Here is a 24,006-nt window from a genome sequence, read left to right as displayed (position 1 = left end):
AAACCACCCTCACCTTTCTCCTCCTGGCCTGCTTTGCCTTGCAGCTGCTGCTGTGTGCAGAGTTTCTGTGCTGGATCACTTGATAATAAATCAAAAAGAGACTGATGGGGTACAGGGGCATGGGGACTCTGAGCATCCATTCACTCTGAGGCCTGTGACACTCTGCAGTACAGGCTCCACAAAGAATGAACTCCTTCTCCTTCATCTGTACCCCATCCTCTGTAGCAAACCACCGAGCAAATGGTCTTTGCTGACCTGAGAAAAAGTGGGTGAGGGGAGGCAGCGGCTGCTGCCACAAAGACCACTCTGTTGCTAGATCTGATGCAGCTGCCTGTGGAGGTGGAGTGGAGGGAAACAGCCACATCAAAGCCACTCTAGCCACCTCTCCTTTCCCTTCAAAAATGTCACTGCAGCACCCTCCACTTTCTATAACAATGTTTGTCATCGTTCTTCGATTGTCTGGGGCAATAAATGGTTAGAAATGAGCATATATCATCAGGAAATCTCTGCCTGCCCCTTCCCCCAAGCAGTGTCATAAAAACGTACAAATTCACATTAATAATGAAGTGCATTTCCCCGAGAAGCCACTGTGTATCTCAGGGAGAGCAGGCAAGGTGGCAGTTGCTGCAGAGTTTCCTATTAAAGAGCAGAGCAAATACTCATAAATCTGATGAGGGGCCAAAGCACATGTTAGGGCTGTCTCCCTCTTAATGGAACCTTTTTTGAAATGAAAAAAGTATATATCTAGATACATTCAGGGTATTCATTAGATATGACAACTTCCTCCACTCCCCCATCCTTCCCTCCCCGACTCCAGCACGTGCTGACCTCTGGCAGAAGAGCTGGTACTGAGTGCTGGCAGGGAGGGATTTTGGAGGGGAGGAATTGTTTTGTTTTAATAAAAGGATTGTGTAAATTTACTACGATGAACAAGTCCCCTTCTGGCCCCATGTCTCCCTCTTTCCCTCTGCTCCAGCAACCTGCTGCCGTTCCCTCTGTCTCTGAGCCCCAAGCACCCTCCTCTTGGCTTCCCGGCCTCTGCCAAGCCCTGCAGCCATCCTGTCTGTCCATCCACAGGATGGAGAGCCGACATAGCCAACGCTGCTCTCAGAGCAGGATCTCTCTTGCAGCCTTGAGTGTAGGAAAACTTTCCTGCCACCTCATACCTTCAAGGGCTTGGCCAGCTCATGCTCTTGGGACAGCATGATCCTCCAGACACAGGAAGGTGGCAGGATGAGTGTCAGTCCCTTTGGCTCTCCCAGGGGCTGCGATCTTGCTACCTGATGCAGTGTCTTAATGTTATCACAGGCTGGAAACCCAGGATCTGCTGCCCCTTTCCCGAAGGTGAGATGCTCTTGAAAAAGAAACATCGTCACAATTATGACTTCAGCTCTGTGTAGCGCGTTGCTTGTTCTACCTCATTCCTCTTTGCACAGGCAGGGTCCTGTGCTGGAGCTGCACTCATGTAAATCCTGTGAGACTCTGCTGATGTGTGAATAGTAGTGTAAAGGCCTGGTCCTTCCCCTGCCAATGGACCCTCCATAGATGCACAAACACACTCAGTTGTGAACTAAGGAGATGGGAAGAGATGGCAGAATGAGGCCTGAAGACTACAGCTTAATAATCATGAATTATCTGTTCATTATCCTAATAAATAGTGAAAAATCCTCTTCCTCCTTTCCTCCTCCCATAAAGCCATATCTATAATGTTCCTCATTTTCCATCTGTGCTCCATCATATTTGCACTGAGTGATCATCCTGCTAAATTACATTTTTTTTATTGAAAGGTGCTTTTGAGGGCTGGATACAGCTCATGTCTTTTCCTTTTGTTACTCATCTTTGTGATTTGATTGCTGAGGTGTAAAATGTATAAATAAGACTCAGATACCCTTCCTTCGAAATCTCACTGGGTAGAAATGTTCTGGTATAGATTATGAAGGCTGTAGCATTTAATAATATCAGACGCAGCAAGGAGAAGGCAAGATTTTGATATCCTTATGAATACTGAATGCTTGAGGAGGTAGGTGCTATTCAAGGTCAATTAAAATCTGGTTGAAATACTTAAAAGTTGCTGTTTCTTTGTGAGCAGAAGAGTTCCTGCCTTTTGGGGGCAGGAACTGTCATATACAGTATGTTCTATACAGAGCCTAGAAACTATATGGGTTGACCTAGTGGGTTGCAAGCAGTAATGTAATGTTAAATAATACTGATCTTAATAGCAACCTGTAGTATGCATAAAAAGCAAGTAAATCTGCACTGGTGTATCTGTGCTGACACACTCTGATGTATCATGTGGCCTGACTCTGCTCTCGGGGAAGCCAAGACTGCACTACTATTGGTTTTACAAGAACTATTGCTAGATTGAAAAAATGCTATCCAGGAAAATTTTGAAGATTTAAAAATGCTAGATTTAAAAAATATCCTTATCTACCACTTTGGGGAAACAGTGATAAATTTCAAAGGATTAGGGGAACTGAGGCTTCACCAGAACAGGACTATTTTGAGGGAGGAGTGATGGGTTGGAGGTACTTCCTTGCTGAGGATGGGCTCTGTGCCTCTCCTCCAGCACAGCGGAAAGGCCAACCTATTCTGCTTCCTATTCCCCTATCTCTTCTTCTCTCCTTTGTGGTTCTCAGCAATTTCACCCAGTTTATTGCAACAAAAGTCTATTTTAAAATGGGACTTCCCAAAGAATGTTTTTACCATTGAGAAGTCATCATTTTCCAACAAGATGTTGTCAGAAAAGTCCCATTTGAACTGAATAATCAAGACTTTCACTGCAATGAACCCTCTCTTTCTGGCTGATGACATGGTGAGCAGAACCCTCAGTTTTGTTGGTAAATCATGCTTACAAAATCGTGGTGGACACAAGTGCAGGCAGCTGCATCCCAACATGTCTGATTCACTTGAAAGGGTCTCTCAGTTTTAAATGTTTGATGCTAAGAAGAAATGAAAGATGAAGAACAAGCTAAATTCTCTAAAATATAGTTTTGGACTAATTCACACAACTGTCCTTGCCCATGTAACACCAATATTGGCTAATAGTGGAACATGATGTTTGGAGCAGCTCCTACTGTTTCAGAGGGATGAGAAAATAAAATCCACAGAAGAAAAAAGTCTTCTATTTTGGTATACTTAACACATACAGTTATCTATGTGTCCTATATATCATTTAACAAATTGCTTTGCAATTCTTATAGGGCGTGGTATAATGACTGATTTAAAATCACTGCATTGCTTAAACTGCATTGTTCTTCATCAAGTTGAGTCATTTTTATGTGAAGTGTCAAGCTCTCTAACAAATAACTGCTGCCAGACAAATCAAGTTCCTCATCTTAAAGCTACGGCTAAATAGTTTATAGCTTTAATCTGCTCACTGAGGTGTGCAGTCTATGACAGTAATTATAAATGCAAGGAGAAATTATAGCTGAATGCTTTAACTGCATTAGGAGCCATTTGATGAACAATCATGATTGCCTGCTCATTTTCAACAATAGAGGGCAAGTTAGTGTCAGTGCATTAGAGGATTTTCAGTTCTGCTCTGCTCTTTCTTCCATTTACCACAGAATGTCAGTTGTCTCCTATAAAGTAGAAAAAAAGCACTGTAGAAGCTTTAAACTTGATGGTTAAAAAAAGACAAAGGAGGAAACAGAGAGAAAAACTGTTTATCATTATGACTCATTTTTTTTGTTTTGCAGCAGCCTTACTTTCAAATTAGTTCATCTCAGGTAGCTTCTTGTTTACTTATCAGGGTTTTTTGAAAAAGAAATCTCCCAAATCAAGTTGGTAAATTTGACTCTATAGAGACTTATTTCTATAAAAAGTTGTAGAAAAGAGCACAGAGAGCTTCAGTTACTGACCATTTTATAGCAAATCTCACCTGACTTTAAAGTGAGTAATACAATTCTGCCTTCTCTTTTTTCTCAGGACAACATAAAAATTCTAATTTAGTTGAAAAAATGAACAAATGTTCTTCAAAGGTATAAGTCAACATACAAATTACTTCTAATTAAAGCCATGTTCCCTAATGTTCATGGGTTTCCTTTGAAGAACAGCAATAAAAACAGATTTCAAGTGGGTTAAATGAAAGAGAATAGAGACGTCTGATTGTTGTATATTACACATAATTTTACATTATATTACTAAACCCATATCAGTTAGAAGAATTCAAGAAAACACCAAAGATGAATATAAAACAGATATGTGCATCTTTACATTTAAGAAGAATTTATAGCAAATTTCTTATAAACAGGCTCACAGAGGTCTTAAAAATAAATCCATATACATAACACATTTTTATACAGTACTAACCCAGATTATTCATTTATATTTTTAATGATAGTTACCATTTTAAAATAGAACCTTTAATAGTAAATTTCATTGAAATATAGAAAGTATTTTATGTATTTCTACACTTCCAGTACTCTTTCCACCATTTTATTTCCATTTATTTCCATATATTTTCTCTATTTTTATTTTTATTTCACTACAATATTGCCTAGATGTAAACGCAAATGCATGTGTGCATTTTAAGAATCTCAGTATGCTTTATATATCTGGCTTCTAAATACTGTGCTCTCCTCTATACTATTATTCAAATGTATACTGAATCTCCAAAATAACACGGTATGAATAAGTAAACTCTGAAATCCCTGTTATTTGATTTAGTCTCCTTGCAGATCTCAGGAAGAAGCCATATGAATAAACTCTGGCCTCCACACTTCTAACATAGTCAGAACTTTGGTAGGCTTACGGCTCCAAAACTGTAATAAAATCTTTACAATGCTATCCAAACTACCCCATCATTTCATACAATTTGTGCTATCATGCATACCAACTGAAATTATAGTTCCAGATAACAGTGCTATCACTCTGTCATTGCAATTTAAATATATTTTTTCAAAGGTAAGATACAACCTGCATCTTGATATAAATTAGAAATGGATGAGTATTAAGAGGACAGCAATTGCTCGGTACCCAAAGGCAGGAAGGACAGTACATTATCTATGTAGTTACATATCACCTGAATAATACCCACGATGTGTCTGTGCAGGTTATTACAATGCAGAAACCACTTTTTTTTCCCTTGGAGGTTTTTTTTTTTTAAGTTTCTATTTGTTCCCCAAATCCTCAGAAATAGTAACATGTTTATAGAGGTGGGTGTTTGGTTTGCCTCCTAGTAATAACACGGTGCTTTTAAGACCAAATCTGAAACATTTGTCATGTATTAAGCCATGAATGTGCCAAAACAACTGTTATATCAATATATTTGGCAGATAGCTTTTGTTTGATAGTACCCAAATTATTGGTTTGCTCTGATATCTCTTCTGTGAAAACTATGAATGTCAGAGTCTTAATAATCATTAACTGGTGGGGAAGGAAACAAAGTATGGTATATTTTTCCTAAACAATCTCTTGCAGTTTTCTGATATTTTTGTCAGGTATGTTAATTGTGAATGGTCAGGTAAACAAGGAACATTTATTTGTTGAGTTCTACTGCTGGGTTACAAACGCCAAAATGGAAACTTCAGGGTATTAGCTCTATTTAGAAAACAAATTCCTTTTGATTTAGATGGATTTTTGCTGGCTAAAATATGCAGAAAGGATAAATCCAGTCAAATGTAGACAGCACATACAAGATGTATGCAAAACTTAAATCTTTTTGTGCTTGAATACTGACGTTATACTCTATAGTAACAGCTTCTATTACCCATCCCAAAGTAACCCTTTGATTAGTGGTTTAAATTATTCAAAAGTAGCCTTTTTAATGGAGTTTAAGTGATGCATAGTCCTTGTGCTGGCTCTGTACACAGCAAGTGTTTCTTAAAGCTTCATGAATATTTGCAGCAAACAAATGTGAAATCTTCACACAAACGGGTATTCATCCTCCAAGTGCTTGCACCCTCAATTAGCCAGAGAATAGCCACAATAGCAGGTGGCGTGACAACTCACAACACATCTTTAATTTTGACTGTCTGACGAATTCGTTTTCTGAATGTTATTCAAGTAATGAACACTTCGGAGAAAATCTGAATCTGCGCATGACTATTCTGTGAACAGAAGCAGAGCCTGAGAAATTGCTGGGAATGGCTAACAAAGCTTTCCTGGAAATAAACTTGTTAGAACAAAAAACTTCTATTTGGACTTTCAGTTGATGTTCTGCATATTTATTTAAATCAATAAAATTCAAGTTTGTGAATCAAGTAAAATTAAAAATGCAAAAAATGTGTGTCATCTGAATATTACATTACATGTTATAAACTTCGGTTGTGGCAGTACTTTGGCTGGCGTATCTCTCAGCGAAAAATAGCAACACTAACGTAGAATTATCCTACTAACAGGTCTTTGAAATATTAAGCTTGTTAAAAATCTAGCTGCTTCCTCAGTTCAGCATTAACCCCCCCAGGTTATACGAAAACTTCCACTGAAGTCAGTGATGTTTATGGATTGACTGGCACTCCCACCAACATGAAACAAAATATAATCAAACATCTCTAAAGATTAAAAAAGGAATGACGGAGACATAGGTTAAAATTATGTGACAAAAAAGGCCACTCACAGTAGTATGTGTTTAAGCAAATGTAAAATATTTTACAAAACTGAATACCTAAATGTCAACAAACGAATAATGGACCTTCTAGATGTAAACTTTTCAGGGTCATTTGTAGATTCTTGAGGCTGGGTTTGAGATTATGAGAAACCTGGAATAATTTAGATTTTGCTAATTTGACATTTGAATTGTCTTCCTTTCCCCCATCAAAATCAGATTTACTGGTGTGTCAGCACTGAAAGAGGTAATCATATTTTGGTTTTCAGTGCTTTTTTCTGCTTTTTCCATTCTCATTGAAAAGAGTAGCATTTAGTTGTTACATTACACATTGAAGTGCATAGAATGTGAAACGATTAATTCTTAGAAAGAACAAAGAAAGTGAGAACTGGGAAAATGGCTATTTTGAAAATATCAGTAAGAAGCAACTGTTCTATATAGGGCAATGTGGTTATGCATTTACCAAGCTCTCTTCTTGAAAACATTATAAAATGGATATGTACATGCAATTAGATTAACGAAGCAGGAGTACATTACACATTTTATACTGTTTTCCTGCATTTGAGAAAGTACAAATATCTTATTGAAGCTTCCTTAAAATGATGAAATCAAAACTCGCTATAGAGCATGCATACCTTAAGAGTTATTCTTCATCCACTTCTGCTACAAATTGTGAATGGTGTTCTGGTGACTTGCTGTGTGTTTTGCTTAGATGAAGTTTTACTGCATGTTTGCTCGCAAATGTCCGACAGCACAACTTACATTTGAACTTAGAGTCTGTGTCCTCTTCTCCAGCTATTGTTTCAGGAGATCTTTGAACTGAAACTCTGGAGATTTCTTGCTCTACCTTGGTTTGCTGCTCCACAGCCAGCCTGTTCATGTCTTTCATTTGGAAACCTAGATGAGATTCTAAGTGGCTAATGTAAGTAGATGGGGTTCGAAACTGAGATGCACAGTCGCTGCAATAAAAGACTGGATGTCCTTTGTCCATGTTTTTCAAAAACTTTGTTCCTCCGGTTTTCCTAAGTTGATACTTGACATTTGCCAGCCAATGACTGATGGTGGTCATTGACAGTCCAGTAAATTTCGAAATTTGCATGCGCTCTTGTGGGCCTAGATCTGATAATAAATATTTACCTTCAGACGTCTGGAAGAGGCTGGAAGCAAACTGAGCTTGCAAAATGAGAAGATGCTGAGGGTTCCAGTTTGACTGTCTGCCCTTCCTTTTATGCAGAGTGGAGACCTCTGTTGAGACGTCTTCAAAGCGTCGGACATCTATTTCCAATTTCATAGACGGGATCCTTGAAGATGCAGCAGGTTTTGGTGTGGTAGCTTTGGGAAGAACTTTGACCATGTCAGCAATGTCAGACAGAGCATGTTTTTGAGGTGGAGAAGTACAAGATTGTGCTTGAGCTGACTCAGCTTTCTTGCCTTTGGATTTGGTCAGGTCAATAGGCTGATCATTGTTTTCAAACAAATAGTGCCTGGATACACTTGCAGGCTTGGGTGGGGTTGGGCCAGGAGATAAAACTGGCTTCTCCATCATATTTAGATTAGGTTTGTGGAACATAGAAATTGTGCTAGAGCTGGGGCTGGAATTGGATTGAGGCCGTAAAGGCTCTGTGGCTTTGCCCAGATGATTATTTAGTACTGACTGCAGTGCACTGAGAGGGTTGACACAAGGCAGTTCAGACGAATGGTTGGCTGCAGCACAACCATTACTCAGAGAAGCCGTTGTTGGTTCCTTGAGGACTGTTTTTTCTTTTCCGCTGTCCTCTTTAATTTTGTCTTCTTCTTTCAAGGGACATGGTTCTTTCTTTTTTGGCTCCACAGAGGCTTCAGATTTAAGAAGAGGTTCTCTCTCGCTCTGGCTGAGTGAGGCAGGCTCAGCTTGGACGCCCTCTTTACCATAGTCCTTTTGTACTTCCTCCTTATCATCAGTTTCCTTCTTCACTTGAGTGCACTGGGCCACATTCGCTGAGAGAGGGACCAGAGGCATGACCTTCCACTTCGGAGCTATCGGCCTCAATTTATTGGTGATCGTTGGTCTGATTTGCAGCACTTGGGAACCCACAGGCAAAGAGGGTTTAGCTCCTTCTGAGAGCTGATAAGCTGCATGGATGCTAGGATATGCACTCCAGCTGGGTGCTCCATTTTGAGCTTTATTGATGGCTGTTGTGACAGTGTTCTCCAAGGACTTTAGAATGTCCCCACCACCCTTTGAACCATCCTCTAAATCTTCTTCTCTGAGGTACTGGTATTTCATCGTGGGATCCAGTGGTTTCTGAAGAGTGTCTTCATACTCTTCAGTTTTTACTGCTTTCTCATCTTTGTTTGCATCTTCAGCTTTATCTTTTTTACTTTCCTTTTTTAGATCGGAGGTGGGAGCTATGCATTCTGCAGATGATTTACTGGTTGATTTTGAAACTGGGCTGTCATTGGCTGGTGCTTCAGACAGCGATTGCATTTTTTCCACGGCTAAAGGATCCAGAACAAGTTGCTTTCCTTTCTTTGAAGCTGAACTTGTGACTTTCAAGAAATGGCCAGTGACCATCATGTGGGTTGTGAGCTGCTGCAAGGTATCGTGGGAACTTCCACATTCCATACACTTCAAAATCTGGGATTTGCAGGCCTCAAACTGCCATGTATAGCTGGCACCATTCTGATAGCCATAGCGATTGTTAGATGATAACTGTAGGTTCACATTTTTCTGAGAGGAAAAAGTATCTGAGAAAGACCCCGTTGTGGAATCAGGGGAACAAGGTCTGTTAACATCAAACACACGTTTCTTTGCTGGAGTGATCATTTTTGAAGAAATGGTTGGTACTGGCTCCTTCAAAGGCACTTTTTGGTAATGTTTAGTTTTTATCATATGAACGCTCAGATCTTGAAGGGAGTCAAAAGAGTCACCACAGAACATACATTTCAGAACTTTTTGTGCATCTTCCTTGTCCATGTCCTGGAAAGCCCTTTTTCGGGGCTTTGAGTAGCTGGTAGGTCTGTGCTTGTCCTTTTTATGGTTGTCATCTTGGTAGTGACCTGTCTCATTCATATGAACCGTTAGTTCTACCAGTGTGTCATAGGCAGCACTGCACTGCCGGCACCGAAACCGGCTGGCGCCTGTGAACACAGTGCCGCACATTTTGCTGCTCTGCCTGTAGAGCTGGACCGAGCTGAACAGGTTGGGTTTCGACACAGGTCTGGAAGGTAAATTCTGCTGTAAGCTTTTTGACAGTGCGTCTTGGTGCCAATCAAAATCAGCTTTGTTCCCTCCATTTCTGTTTTCACAACTCCTCTTTTCAGAGTTAGACAACTTGAAACCCAGCCCTAAGCCTGTCCAGTAAGAGTCTGACAGTATGTTGGCATAGACCGCTGTCATTTTATCCATGCAGTCATGTGCTTCATTCTGGGCTTTGGGATGGGTGCTGGTTTTTGGGTCCTGTGGCTCCCTAGAGCAAATGCTTTTAATATCTGCCACATGGTCACTACCATCACTTAGTAGTGATTCATTTTCTGCATCCTGGTTAGATATATGGCTGACAGGGGAATTCTGGTAACTAAAGTTCCCTTTCTGCTCAGGACCCACTTCGTGTTCCTCATCGGTGCCAGTGTCATTGCTGCCCTGGAGTTGAGCAGTTGAGTTGTTGTCGTCATCATCTTCTTCCTCCTCCTTAATATCTTCCTCTTCCTTTAAATCTTCCTCTTGGACATAACCTGAAATGTAATGTCAATACATGAAATAGCTTGTTAAAGGAGAATACTACAGTTTGAGCTTTCTAGTTTCACTGTGTGTTTTCTTTAGTGAGCTTCGTTTTAATCTACAACTTTATTGCCTGTTAGTTCTGGAAGTGAAAGAAAGCCAGATGATGTCTCTTTCTGTGAAGGTTGCTGCATTTTATTGGCAGATGATCATAATTCTTTATAACTGCCAGAGATTCTGCATTAATAATTTTCCTGTCATGGGAGTATAATTCTAACTGTCCTGTAATGGGACAGTTGGAAAATTCATATGTGAGAATTTAAAGTTTATGATAAAAGCTTCAATTCTATTAAATTGTTTTTAGCCTCAGTGAAAGAAAGGGTAGAACTGGCAAGGAACAGAAGAAAATAACTGCCATAATCTCCCTGGTTCATAGCATCATCCAGGTACAGTAACTTTTTGCCCTCTGATCACCAAAAAATGCACTTTAGAATGTACACAAATAATTTATATGTCAAAATACAGTATCTGAAAACGTTAATAGGCATAAGTGGAACTCTTTTGTTTATAAAAGTAATGTACTGTGTACCATAAAAGCAAATTGTGCTTCAGTAAAAACAAATCCATAAATTTCAGGGCAAGATGCCTTGGAAGTTACAGAAGAACATTAGAATGTGACAGAAGTAGACCAAAGTTAACTGTAAAACTGGAAAAGCAGAACAAATCCAGAAAGATTTTCTTCAACAAACTATTTAATTAATAAGATGAACTTGATACTGGAAGAGCTGTAAATTTTAAAATTAATTAAGGAATTAAGGCTTATTTTTTCCTGGCCTTATATCACCAGTAATTCTGCCTAAGTTATAGGAAAAAACCTGGTTAAAAACAGACTGAAGAATTAGAGAAGAGGATTTTTAAGGGTGAACTGGCTCCACTGCAGTGATTGGATAAATTCACAATGACTCAACACAGTCAGCAATTCACTCCCAGACCCCCACAAGAAGGGATGGAGCAGAACGAACGGTTCAGATATGTTTTCATTAAACCCCAATGTAATTTTTTTAACAGCCACCACAAAGCTGTTCTGGGCAATGCAAGCAGACAGTGAAACAATTCACCGTTATTGACAGCCACTCATCAGAACTAAATGGTGATTTCAGAAGCACAGGTCTTCATAGGAGATATGTTGATGAGCTCTTCCAGTTAGGTGCAAATGCAGTGGTGCTAACCCTAGTGACTGCACTGCAGTCTCAGGAGTACTTTGTCGTGTTTGCTTAAGAACTGGATTTTTCTATCAGGTAAGTCTGTAAAAAAAATGTACTACCAAAACCTCTGAATCAAAGCTGCCCTTAAAAATAACTACGAAAAAATAAAATAAAATTGTAGTACTCATAATTGTGAAGTAATCCTAAGAGCTCAGAAAGCACAAGGTAAATGAGCCTAAAAGTGTTATTTGTTTAAAATCCAGTTCCTTCATATCTTCTGAGAAAAGCCATTTATTGCTCTTTGAGAACCTAGCTAATTTTTCTGCCTTGAATTTGGTACTCCTGCACAAATGATATCCTTTTAGAAAATCAAAAGTCATGGGCAGAAAAGGTAGAAGCATTTTGATTAACATACGGACAAAGCCTTCCAGTTTTTCCAGATACGTATTTCAATTTTTCAATCTATTTGCATGTGTACATGCATATCTCACCCCTTACAATATGTTTACCATTAAGCCCTTCCAAGACATGTTTACTGCCAAGCCAACGAGATGAATCAGAACTAGAGGAATGGCTTCCTGGATGAAGCTGCAGTGTAAGAAGAGGGAAATGATGGCTCTTTCTGAGGATGGGCTAAGAAATCTATGCAAGTCGTCTTTCCTACACTCTTCCCACAGTCTTAGGACCAGCCAGATCACACCAGCTTAGAGATGGGCTTGGAGTGCTCCAGGGGCGATACCAGGCAGCTTCACAACCAGAGGCAAAGACAACAGCAGTGGCTATGAGCAAATGACCATTTTAGCATGATAAAATAACAATCACATAGTAGTAGAAACACTTTGCTCTTCAGCAGACACTTTCAGCAAAGAAGATAAATATTAAACATGAAGTGTTAAATATTAAAACCCAACCCTTTTAGCAGTGTGTTGGGGTACAGCAAATATTTGTAGCCCCATTTACAGATGATCAGACTGAGGCAGGCAGCAAAGACAAGATGAACAAAACATTTTTTTTCTCCTCTTTAAACTTCTCTAATAACCAGCTAATACTCTCCATATACTTCTTTCTGAGCTCGTATATTTTTCAGGGGTACCAGGAGAATGGAGGGACACGGAGGCGGCAAAAGCTCCTACACGTCATGAGTGGTAACCTTGTTAAACAAGCAGCATGAACTGATGAGCAGGGCTGACGTGGTTCTCGCGATGTTAGAGATCCTGTACAGCGTAGGTAGCGATGCTGGCCCCTTGCCAGGATGTATCACAGTGCCAGGCATATTACACCGAGCAAAATAAAAATAAGGAAGGAATCCAATGAAGGAATCAGACAAAACAGACAACAAATATCATTCACACAGTTTTGGGTCGGTGCAAATTTGATTCTCTATTTCAGCACCAATTCTTTGAATACTATTAACCCATTTTTCACTGGAAGGTAATTTTTTTCCTTTGGAAGATAAATACAGTAGTTTCTTCCTCATAGTATCCTTTGTCATTCTAAAAGGATTTACTAGGAGAAACAGAAGTACCAGACAGCTGCACATCCCCCACAACACAGATAAAATTTTCTGCTTAATTAGGCATTGACGTGTTTACTATAACCTTTACAGAAGACTAACTCATGCTGAGAATTCCTCTTTTTTTGTGCCTATATAAGATACAGACATAATCTTATGAAAATGGTAAAAGTAACTTACTAGAAAGCACCATCAAAATTTCACAAAATCATCAGTCAGGTCCATTTTAATGGTTGAGGATTCTGAGCAGCCTTGAAAATGCATTTCAGTACCCTACTTATAAAATAATTTCTGTTTATTCAAATGATTTAAATTGCTGTGGGCATTTTAAGGACAGTGGAGACCTCTTCTGTGCAGACAATGTAGGGTACAAGAAATGCATATGTCCTTCCAGCAGTGCTTTTTAGTACGAGTTCATTGGACATGAAGTTTGATATGAACTGAGGTAGCTATTTAACAGAAATAACATTAATTTAAGTGGACTTTGCATTATTTATTTTATAAGTAAAGGGTGTCTTAAGCCTGTACATCCACACGGTTTAAAGGCAGTGTCTGTAATAAGTAGCATAAATTTTGCACGTCATACTGATGTCCATATAATAAATTGTTGAGTGACCTGTTCTCTTCCCACCAGTTCTCCCCCAGGCTTATTCTGACATTCCAAACCTCTGAGATGCTCATATATAGCTGTCTTACAGGGAAAAAAAAAAATTCAAGAAATCCAAACTCAGTAATCAGATGAATGCTTCCTCCTTTTCCCACATGAGAATTTTTCCCACCAAAATTAAACAGGCCCAGGCAGAGATGTAAGAAGGGCAATGTGCAGTCCTGAAGAAGTGGGGGACTAAAATTTCACTGTCTTGAAGACTAGACAAACCTCAGAAGCTTCAGAGCATTGAATGAAAGCAATTTCTGACTTTCTAAATGGAAATACAGTATTTGGTTTTAGTGCTGATTGATCCCAAGATAGTGTATTTCAAAATCATGACATCAGTAAGGATAATATTATCATATGGATAACAATCATAAATACAATTCCAAAATGTTTTAACTTTTTAAAATTTTTCCTCTGTGCCTTCATGATTGGATTCATAGTACCTTAAGAAACCTGCTACTCTAGGACCAGGGTTGCAATAAACAGCCGATTCTTTATTCTTCAAAAGATGATATTTCCTTATCTATTTCTACCATATTTCTACAGAGTAACTAAAAGAAAGCAGGTCTAGTTAATACACCTGCGAAAACTCTACTGTGAACTTATAGGTCTAAACCCATCCACATCCACCTTGAAGCCTTGATCCTACTGTGCAGACAGCACCGAGCTAAGCTCCCAGTGATGGTGAATCCAGCATTGACTTTCAACTAACCTGCAATTTGCACCACGTTATACATCACTTCTGACTTTGAATTGTAGAATGTGAATACATGAGGTTTTTGAATATGTTCATTCTGACTGTTAACTTTTCCACCAGTGGATGCTATTTTCACTCAATTTTACTCTTTTTCCGCATAGAGAAACATTTCTTAAACTATATATATACATGTTTCTTTCCAAGACTGGAAAAAATATTTTCTGCCAAGAAAATGGACAGTGAATCATTGTCCAGAACAACACTGCTAACCCATGTAAAATCCATGAACCATCTGCATTTCTTCATATACATATTCCAATTTTACTTGAAATAACATAATTAGTAGAGCAATCTTGCAGTGCTATAAGGTGATCTTGTTTCCTTCTTGTCTGGCTTCAGCTCAAACGTCTTTTTGTGTCTGGCAGAAGCTATTTCTTTCTCTGAAATATTTCATGCAGATAATGGATAATGACCACTTCTCATTCCTTTTTCTCAAAAATGTCCAACCACATTAGCTACTCAAAGACATATCTTAACCTGGTTCTTTGTAGAAGTTCATAACTATAGATTCATTCCAGTTTGAAAACCAACTGAAGAGATAAATTGGCAACTGAGGAAAAAAAATATCCCTACTGTGTTGCAGAACTCATATCAAAGACATTTTGGAATTCAACAGGACTAAAACCAATGCAGCACTCTGGAAATGCAATGAAGTTTCATGGAAAGAACTCTCAAAACATGAAGTTTGTAATACAAGAGTGAATTATATAATTTCAGAGCATTTTACACTATGTTAACAATTTCTGTAGCAGGGAAATAACTTTCTGTTAAGTTCCGCAAGATGGAAAGAAAACGCAGGGAAAGGTTACCATTCTCACCACGGAAGGAGCGGTGAGCATTTGGCTCTGAATCATGGCTGTCAGAGATGAAGGAGCATCTCTGTCATCTGCTCTAAACGTCCTGGTAGCATGAGGTTTATTCCTAAAGCCTTGTGCATCCTGAAAAAGGTTTTAGATGTTCTCAAAACCTCAGAAAAGGCTGAATATGCTTAACTGCCTCTTTTCTGGGAGGCAAGTTAATTATTTTCGATAACAGGAAGGTATTTGTAACTTTTGCTGGTATTACCATTTACCATCCCATGCAAATTCAATTTGCAGTGGCTCAGTAAGGAAGGTTCAGTCATCACCCTAGTGATGCTATTTTCTGTCCAAAACAACTTCACATCTCAAAGAAGAGATTTTTCCCAAAACTGCTTTGCCTTTTTTCCAGACCTTTCTTTTTCAAATAGTTACAGCAGCTGATACTAGGGTATGAATTTCTGCCTACTGCGGAGTAGGAAAAGAAACATCCACTGCCATCCACTGCTGGAGGATAGAAGTAGTCTCTGTGGTGCCAAGCTTGCAAGCCACTGTAGCTTAGGAGCAAGGAAACTTGGAGTGGCTTCTGCCATAACTGAATTTTAACACGCAAAGGCAATTCCACAGAGCCATAACCATTATTTATATATGATGCTGAAATGAAGCAATTTTGGGCTTTCATTTTGTTGTACTCTAATTAGAGTTGTGTTATAAAGTTTTCTATTAAATGTCCAATTTCCTACTGGTTAAGAAGGCAAAATACCCACTAGTTTCAGTGGGACTTTTAGCAGCACAAAGGAGAACAGATTATGTCTTTCGTACAATGCATCCTACACAGTTGTCAGTCTAATGAAAATGATCAGTGGCTGGAAGTGTATGTGCAGGGAACTGGCTTGGGAGCGACCCATAAACTAAAAACAAACCCAATAATAAAAAGAAAAAAGAACAAACAAAAGGAAAACTGCAAAAAGAGAGGTGAGCTGATGTGCTCTGCTGAGCTGAGAGTCCACAGCAGGGACAGAATTATTATGGACTTTTTTCTTGAATAATTTTCCTTAAGGATGATGTTGTTTACATAGTTATTGCACTGTAAAAAAAAAAAGCAACTTTGGTCATATTTGCCTTGCTCTGGATTCAGTCAGTTTGAATGGCTGAATTTCCAGCTGCCAGCTGTTGCAGAAATGGATTTAACTGCACTCAGAGCCAACAGTTCAAGTTCCTTACATGAGGGCTTACAGTGTAAGAGAATAATTTGCCTTTGGTTAAAAACATTTCTGTTTGCTATTTTCTGCAAAGCTCTGGAACTTACAATTTCATTGTTTCAACCAGCTGAAGGTGTTTGATATTCTCCAGATTGTATTTTCAACAAATATGTTTCTAATGAAAGCTACGAGTCGTTGCATCACTGAATGCAAAGGACTTGACCTTCACAGCCCGTTGTTGCGCAGCAGGCGCAGACCCCCACCTCTGCCGGGTCTGTCCCGCCTGCCCGTCCCTCACACCAAAGTCCTCGCCCAGTCCTCGGCAGGACATGTTCTAGACAGGCATCAGGCAGTCATCACACCACCACAACATCTGGACGCGTTGCACTGAATTGTTAGTACAGTGACAAAGGGTGCTTTCCAAAACGCAGTTTGGTCCTGAACAATTAAAGGAATACAGTAGCAGCAAACACGTTTTCCTCATTAGTCATTTTAATTGCACCACTGTAAATCACTTCACTGATGAAAACATAAGTCTGAAACTTTTTTCTCTCTTTGCCTTTCTTCTGTTTTCTTTTGTCCTATTTATTGTTGTGGAAAACAGCAGAGCGGCTTTGTAAATTTACAGATTACCTCATTTAAAATCCAAGTTTCAAATTATGTTTTCCCTCTTTCATTATCCTAGGTTCCCATAAATACCAATCTAAATTTCTTTAAATGGCATGAGCTACCAATCAGAATCAAAAAAAAATATATATCTCTATAAATTGAAATTGTAATGAGTCTTACTAGTGTATTGCTAGCACTTTGGTTCATTTGATACGAACTTTGTTTTTTTAAAGTACCACATGGTAAGGCTTTGAAACTTCAGTTTGTAAAAAAAAAACTGTAACAGCCTTACAGCCTTTGAAGTCACTACTGATATAACTCTGAACAGATCCATTCAAGTTCAACTAACATCAGACAAATGTTTAGTGTATCAGAGGAAGCCACAAAAGCAAGGATTTCATCAATATTTCACAACAGCCTCAGGGAAACTGTAGATTGCAATGCTGTAGGGCAGCTAATGGAATTACACACAAGGGTTTTGTACATTTAAAATAAGCAGCTACTAAAAAAATTACCCTTCAGTTTGATAGAAACTGTATAAAACTGCAGATGGGAAACAATTAAATAGCTACCAACATTTATCCATGTCAGACTGATAGGTCATTTAATAACAGGTATTTCTTTCCTTCTTTCTTTTTTTTCCTGGTACGGCAATAATAAAGATTAACATTTATGAAAAGTAGTATAAAATATAGTACAGCCAAATGAATAATTAAAGATGCTTCTGAAGAATTTGTTTGCTATTGTATGGCCACGAAGACTGCTCACCAGTAATGAAGTACATTTATATTAAATACAATTATAAATAGAAAGAAGATGAGGATTGTGTTTATGGACACTTGCTTTTTATCCTAAAAAAAATAAATCTTTGCTTCACTTCTATTGAATCCATAGCTTGTCTCATGGACAGCATTTCTTCACAACATATTCCTCTGGAAAAGAATTGGGCCCTGGCTTTGAATGTATGTGGGGTACACTTCAGGCTGGACATATTACATGTAACAAATCAGTGAAAGATCAACATTTTCCCTTGAAAGGCTCTTGATCAGAGTGAAGAATTCTGCATATGAAAGACATTTATTCTAAAAATAGATCCATATAATCATATTCCTTTTCATTACTATGTTCAACGTGTGAAAATCTTGAAGTACTAGCCCTTCACACAGTAGTTTTTGAGTATTTAGGTATGGTCTGCTACTGTGGGAAATTACTGTTTCTGTTAATAACTGATGCTTGTTCAGTGCACTGAATAGCATGATGTGAGAGATAAATTATTTGATTATTATTTTAAAAAGGCTGCTTATTTCTTGGCCTCTCCAATTCAAAGCAGACCAGCTTGGCTAAACACAATGGAGTACCCAGTGTCATGCAGAAGAATGTAAGCCCCAATTCAAGAAAGCTCATAACCACATGAAGTTTGTCCCATTTGGGGTAACAGTAGGAAGGCTTATCTGCCATAACGAGAAGCTATGGCATGATGACTGCCATAATTAGTTAATAATCAATCATCAATATGTAAACAATAGCAGCCTGATTTTGGCAATGTGACTAAGGATTTAATGAGCCTTGACAGAAAACCTACAAGGGCAAGGGGCTAAGAGACAGGCTCCACTGTCATAACTCCGGCATCTGCCACTGAATGCTGGGGTGGCCTCTTGCACATCACACAGGGTCAGTTCAAAGCTCAGAAGTTCTTATGGAAAACCTCCATGAACAGCCACTTTCTCTTCCAAATCCCAGCCTCCCTGCCTGTTGAACTGCAAAATGGTACACGTTCTGCAGCAGCACACTGGGAAATGCATTGTGCTTGTACAGTGAACAGAAAATCTAAAGCGACTTGAGTACTAAGCGTCACAGTCCAGTGATGTGTAGTGATGAAGCCAACAGCACTTCCTACAGGTTTTTATTAAAGTGCAGAATTCATGAGCAGCTGAAGATGCTGCATAAAATGCAAGCTCCTTGCAATAACTTGTTGACTAGGACCTAGTATTACAGCCTATTTAAAAAAAATATATATATTGCTTCAAAAGTACATTATTATTGTAGCATTTGTCAAAAGAGCAGTGGGCCTTTTGATTCTCCCTTTGGATACACAGCCACACTGCAGCTCCAGAGAGATCTGCTTTAAGCCCTACTTCCCAGTAATAGTCATAAATCTGTGCTGGTTACTCATAGCTGGTTAAACCGTGGCTGCAACATTATTTGTCTCTTAACATCTCTTTAGATAAGGTACATAAGTAGAAAGTGGGAGTATAAAGAAATACATCTTCCTCATCTTCTTGCTTTGTTTTTGTGCTTGCATTCCAGGCAATAAAAACTGCAAATAACTTTGAAGTGCGAGTTTTCACTTGCTGGTATTTCAGCGCAAAAGGAACACTAGTGAAGTATACACAGATCATCAAGTGTTTTATTTCCCTCTTTATTTTCCTTTCAGGAATATACTGTTGCAAATGTTGGTCCAAATGAATAGTCTGTTTCTTTTGTGACAAATAATATGGCCAGCAACGTTGACTTTTGACCATTAGACATCCCTGCACTTACAGCCACATAACCATCAAAGCACTAAGCCAGCATGAAGGTCATTACCCCAGATGGCATCTTACTTCGACTAACTTCTCAGATATGTAAGCAATAAGCAGTTGCAAGAGATTGATATGATACTTTGTGAGTAATTTGGATGAACTATAACACTAACCCAGTAAAGTATTATAATTTTAAATGTGTCCAGAAAATAATTGAAATTCTGGTTTAGCTTCATCATAATGCACAGTGCTGGGTATATTTAACAGCCGACTAGTTTAGCATGAATATTGCTTTACAAATGAGGTCATATTGTTTTTAAGAAACAATATTGCTATCAAACATGTTTAGGAGGAAAAGCAAGAGATTATGAGCACACTTTTAACCTTTCTGTCTCTTTCTATATCTGTTTACTACAGTGATTTAGGTGCTCAGTGTTTGAAGGCAAACGTAGAAGGTTCTGGCATTTAAAAGATCCAGTAATGAGCAACTGGCAGTCAGATTCTTTCTTATTATTACTCTGTCACAAAATCTCTGTTCTACATCACTCCATCTTTGCAACACCAGTCAGAGATGAGAAAGGTCAAAATATCTCCTTCAAACATACAACCTGTACATGCACAACACCATTCCTGAGTCACATACAACAGCCAAAATTCAATCCATGCGGTGGAAAAGAACAGGGTCCACAGGTAACGAAGCTCCATTTTCCTCCTGCTGGCACTGACACAGCCCAGGTCAGAGTGGGATCACCTCCTAATTCTAGTTCGCAGATTTCTTTTTTATCGTTCACCCTGTTGTCAGAATGAGGGATACCTAAACAAGCTCCCCAAAAGAGTATTTAATATACACAATATGTTTGCATCCACCTGCACAATGTGTTGACATTTCTCTACCCAAGGAAGGGGGCACACAGAGAGCCTGATCCTCTTTTCACTTCTCATTGCAGTGAACAGTGAGAAGGCTGCAGCAACTGTGATGAGAATTGATCTGCGAGCCCTGGAAATCTGTTACAAAGATGGAAATGAAGTCTTTCAAGGTCCTGCCTGAAACACTCCCTCTGCGAGAGGCATGACCGCAGGTGTGCTGGTGCTGGCTTTGGTAGCACAAACTTGCAATCGTTTTTACCTGAAGTTTTGGGGGAATCATATCTTGGCACTCTCTTAATAGATCATGCAAATATACTGCATCTTTATTATTACCATTGTAATTCTATTAATTAGCACTGCCCCCAACACCAAGACTGCCCCACAAAAATCTTTTACCAACATGGAACAAAATTCTTCCTGCCCCAAAAAGCTCCCAGTTTTGATACTCTCCAGTGCTTTCTGGGATGCTGCCTTACTGTTTCCCTGCAGATATGAAGGCCTATTAATAGTAAGAATACTAATAATTATCAGTAGTAAAATTAGTACTGTTGGTTCCATTCTGCAAGAAACTTGTGCAAAACAAATCAATCCATGTCAAAAGGAAAAGCTTCCAACTGACACAGAAAATAAATATAGTTTCCAAGTATCTCTCAAGATTATTAAAGTAACAGAAATTTCAAAGAAAAAAAAAGAAAAATGATTGAAACACAAATACTAAGCTGTGTTCTTTTAATTGTCTGTCGAATGATCCAAGGCAGGGCTTAGATCCAGGGCCAATACACAGATCATTTACAGATCATAATCACCACAGTCTCAATGTTGCATTCCTGCCCTGTCCTAAGTGATAACTGAAATTTATCATATGGGTCAAAGCATGAAAAACCAGGCAGCAACAGGAGGCTGCAGCTGCATAGGATCAGCTTTTCCTGAACCTCAGAAAGAAATAACAACTATGGGTTACGGTAAAAAAATCCAATAATCAGAAAGGTCACTTACTGACAGAAACGACTTCTTCAGCACAGGTATCATGATGTAACCACTGCTGAAGTGAGGGACCTCACTGGGTACAAAAAAGCTATATATTATATCCATCATAACTGGATTTAAGGTATGTAGGAATTCACAAAGCAGTCTAGTGTATCAAAAATCCAGACTCTAAAATCCTGAAAGCACTGAAAGAGTGGATTAACCGTCTCTACTATCCAACTGTGTAACTGAATAAAAAAACTACATGAACTTCCTTGCTTTTTTTTTTTCTGGGGCCTCACTCTGACTTGGAAGGAAAAGCTACAGAGGGCATCTGACCTCTACCAAATTACTCATAATACTGACTTCCTGAAAAACAAATTGCTGCTGCAGGCAAGCCCAAATATAAAAAAGCCATTAAAAAAAAAGCGCTATTTAAAATGTTTCAGAATTGAAATATATTTATTGCTGTTTCTAGTAATCACAAGTGTAAGTGCAGACAAGAGCTTGGAAAAAAGGTCCAGGGAATTTTCAAGTGTGGTTAAAAACACGCAAAGAGCAAAACATCTCCATTTTTGTTTTAATTCCTACCTCTTCCATTTCACTGCCGCTCAGGCATCAGCATGCGATTGGGACACCACCTTCTGAGCTCTGCACTTCTGCAGAGGAGCAAATGTACCTGGGATGTTTATTAAGGCATCATTATATGTCTGTGTGGCATCATTTATTTTCTGTGGAAGAGACCATGCCAGGTCAAGATCAACAGTTTGAGCAAGACAATTCATCAGGTGGGAGCAGGTGGCAGGGGCAGTGTAAGAAATTGCTCAAAAAGGAGTACAAAACTGAAATGGATGGAAGTGTAAAAGCAATAAGAAAGTGATCAGTGAAACTACAAACAACAGAAGATAAATCAAAGGAAACAAGTACAGAGCAGAGATCAGTCCAAGAGGGTTTCCTTATAAGTGAACAGGGCTTTAAGCTCTATAACAATAGGTGAATCCATATATAATATTTTTCCTTGAAATTCTGCTGGGAATCAGGAGGATGAACAGAGCAGGATCATTATCAGGGCATCCAGAAAGAATTGGTAAGAAAACCCAGTCTACTTGCTTACAGTTGTGGTGGAAACAGATGCAGAGAGCATTTTGAAAATGAAGCATTACCAGGGATTTTGCACATTATGTTTACATCCATATTCAAACTGCATTTATATTGTAAGAGTGTGTTACAGCATCTGCACTTACATTTCGATTAAGACCCCTGAAGCAATGACTGAAATCATACAGAAATAAAGAGTGGTAAGTGCACAATGATAGCTAAAATGGAGAAATGTAGAATGAGAACTTTCTAATAGAAGAAATGACTCGCACATTAACTTGAGTACTTCTTGAACAGAAATTCACCAAATAATTTTATTGAGGATTGGACTTCATGCCAGTAGGATTCTTTCGCTGTCAATAATCCAATTATTCATGACAAAAAATCTTGTGCAGCTTATCTAACACAGATTTTGGACTAACTACTGATAATGTGAAAGTAAAACATCTAACACGGATTTTGGACTGACTAATGATAATGTGAAAGTAAAACTTCCAAATCTTTTTTTTTATATCAGTGGGAGTTGTATTAGATTAGGCCTGCAGAGCTTTTTTGATAATACATGAGGATACACTGGCTATGGACACTAAATCCTAGTTGATTTGCTAAGTAGCGAAAGTCCTTTGAGATTTTATGGGTAAAGTTGATTTGGAGCTATAAAACTGAAGCATTTATTACAGACCAGAGGCCAACAACACTTCATTACAGACTGTCTAAACACTTTCAGTTTATCCACTATGTTCAAATCCAAACAATATTTCCCTTCTAAAGCATTTCTGGCTGATTCTCTTTCTCTTTCTACCAGCAATAACACCTAAAAAAATTTGAATTTTTAAAGTGTTTATCAATCTATGCTAAAATTTAAATGAAGGCAAAGCACGTCACAGATCTTGCTAGTACCTGCACAAGGTTTGTCTTGAACGACTACCAATTTGCCTTGTCTACATGGGCTAATTACTGCATGTATCCATCAATGCACAGCTGGAGTTTGACTAGTCTGTATTTGAATTTTTGTATTTTTCAACATGTATCGTACTGCCAGTTCATTGCTCCTTCTGTGCAGTCAGTTCCCTTCTACTGATTGGAAATCTATTGCACAAACAAAGAGAGAAAAACATGTTTAAAATAAGAAGATTCAGAAAGACTGAAACTGCTTTTAACTCCTTATTTAAGAATTCACTATGTTTTAATACTCTGCCCTATAAAAGCAAGAGTTTAAACACTCACTGGGAGAAGAACCAGCAAAACTGGCCATCTTTGCTGCTGTCTCAGAGAAATTTAGTTTAAACGAGATAGATCTCTTGGCAGCTCACTTACTGTCTAATGTCTTTGGTCCGTAAGCATAGCCCAGTGGCAGCATGAATGCTCCCAAACAGGGCAGCAGCACTCCACATCAACAGCCCTTCTTCAAAGCACTTGCTCAAACAGAAAAGTCCTCCGAAGACCCTGTTCAGGAGGCCCCGGCCGCATGTGCCAGAGCTGTCCACAGCCACTTGCTATCGGACATCACCGCGGCCACTGCCTGGCAGAGCTACGGCACTGCAGGGGTAGCAAACCTGTGAGGTGCA

The 24,006-nt window shown here is 38.8% G+C and overlaps 1 protein-coding gene across 3 annotated transcripts in view; it reads right to left on the bottom strand.

Moving 5' to 3' along the window:
• TSHZ2 (teashirt zinc finger homeobox 2) overlaps window positions 1-24,006 on the bottom strand; it is a 223,036-nt gene that overhangs the window by 74,940 nt on the left and 124,090 nt on the right. For 2 of the 3 annotated variants that reach the window (XR_012765788.1, XM_009933831.2), the window contains exon 2: window positions 7,183-10,261. Coding sequence is in view for 2 of the 3 variants with exons in the window: in XM_009933831.2 (XP_009932133.1) it covers window positions 7,191-10,261 (3,071 nt within the window). In the remaining variant the exon portion in view is untranslated. The remainder of the gene's footprint in view (window positions 1-7,182; window positions 10,262-24,006) is intronic. The other variant, XM_075438578.1, reaches the window with a different exon arrangement.

This window comes from Opisthocomus hoazin, chromosome 18 (assembly GCF_030867145.1).
Source record: "Opisthocomus hoazin isolate bOpiHoa1 chromosome 18, bOpiHoa1.hap1, whole genome shotgun sequence".
NCBI lineage: Eukaryota > Metazoa > Chordata > Aves > Opisthocomiformes > Opisthocomidae > Opisthocomus > Opisthocomus hoazin.
Note: the sequence above shows the minus strand (reverse complement) of the source record. Positions and strands in the feature narration are given on the sequence as shown.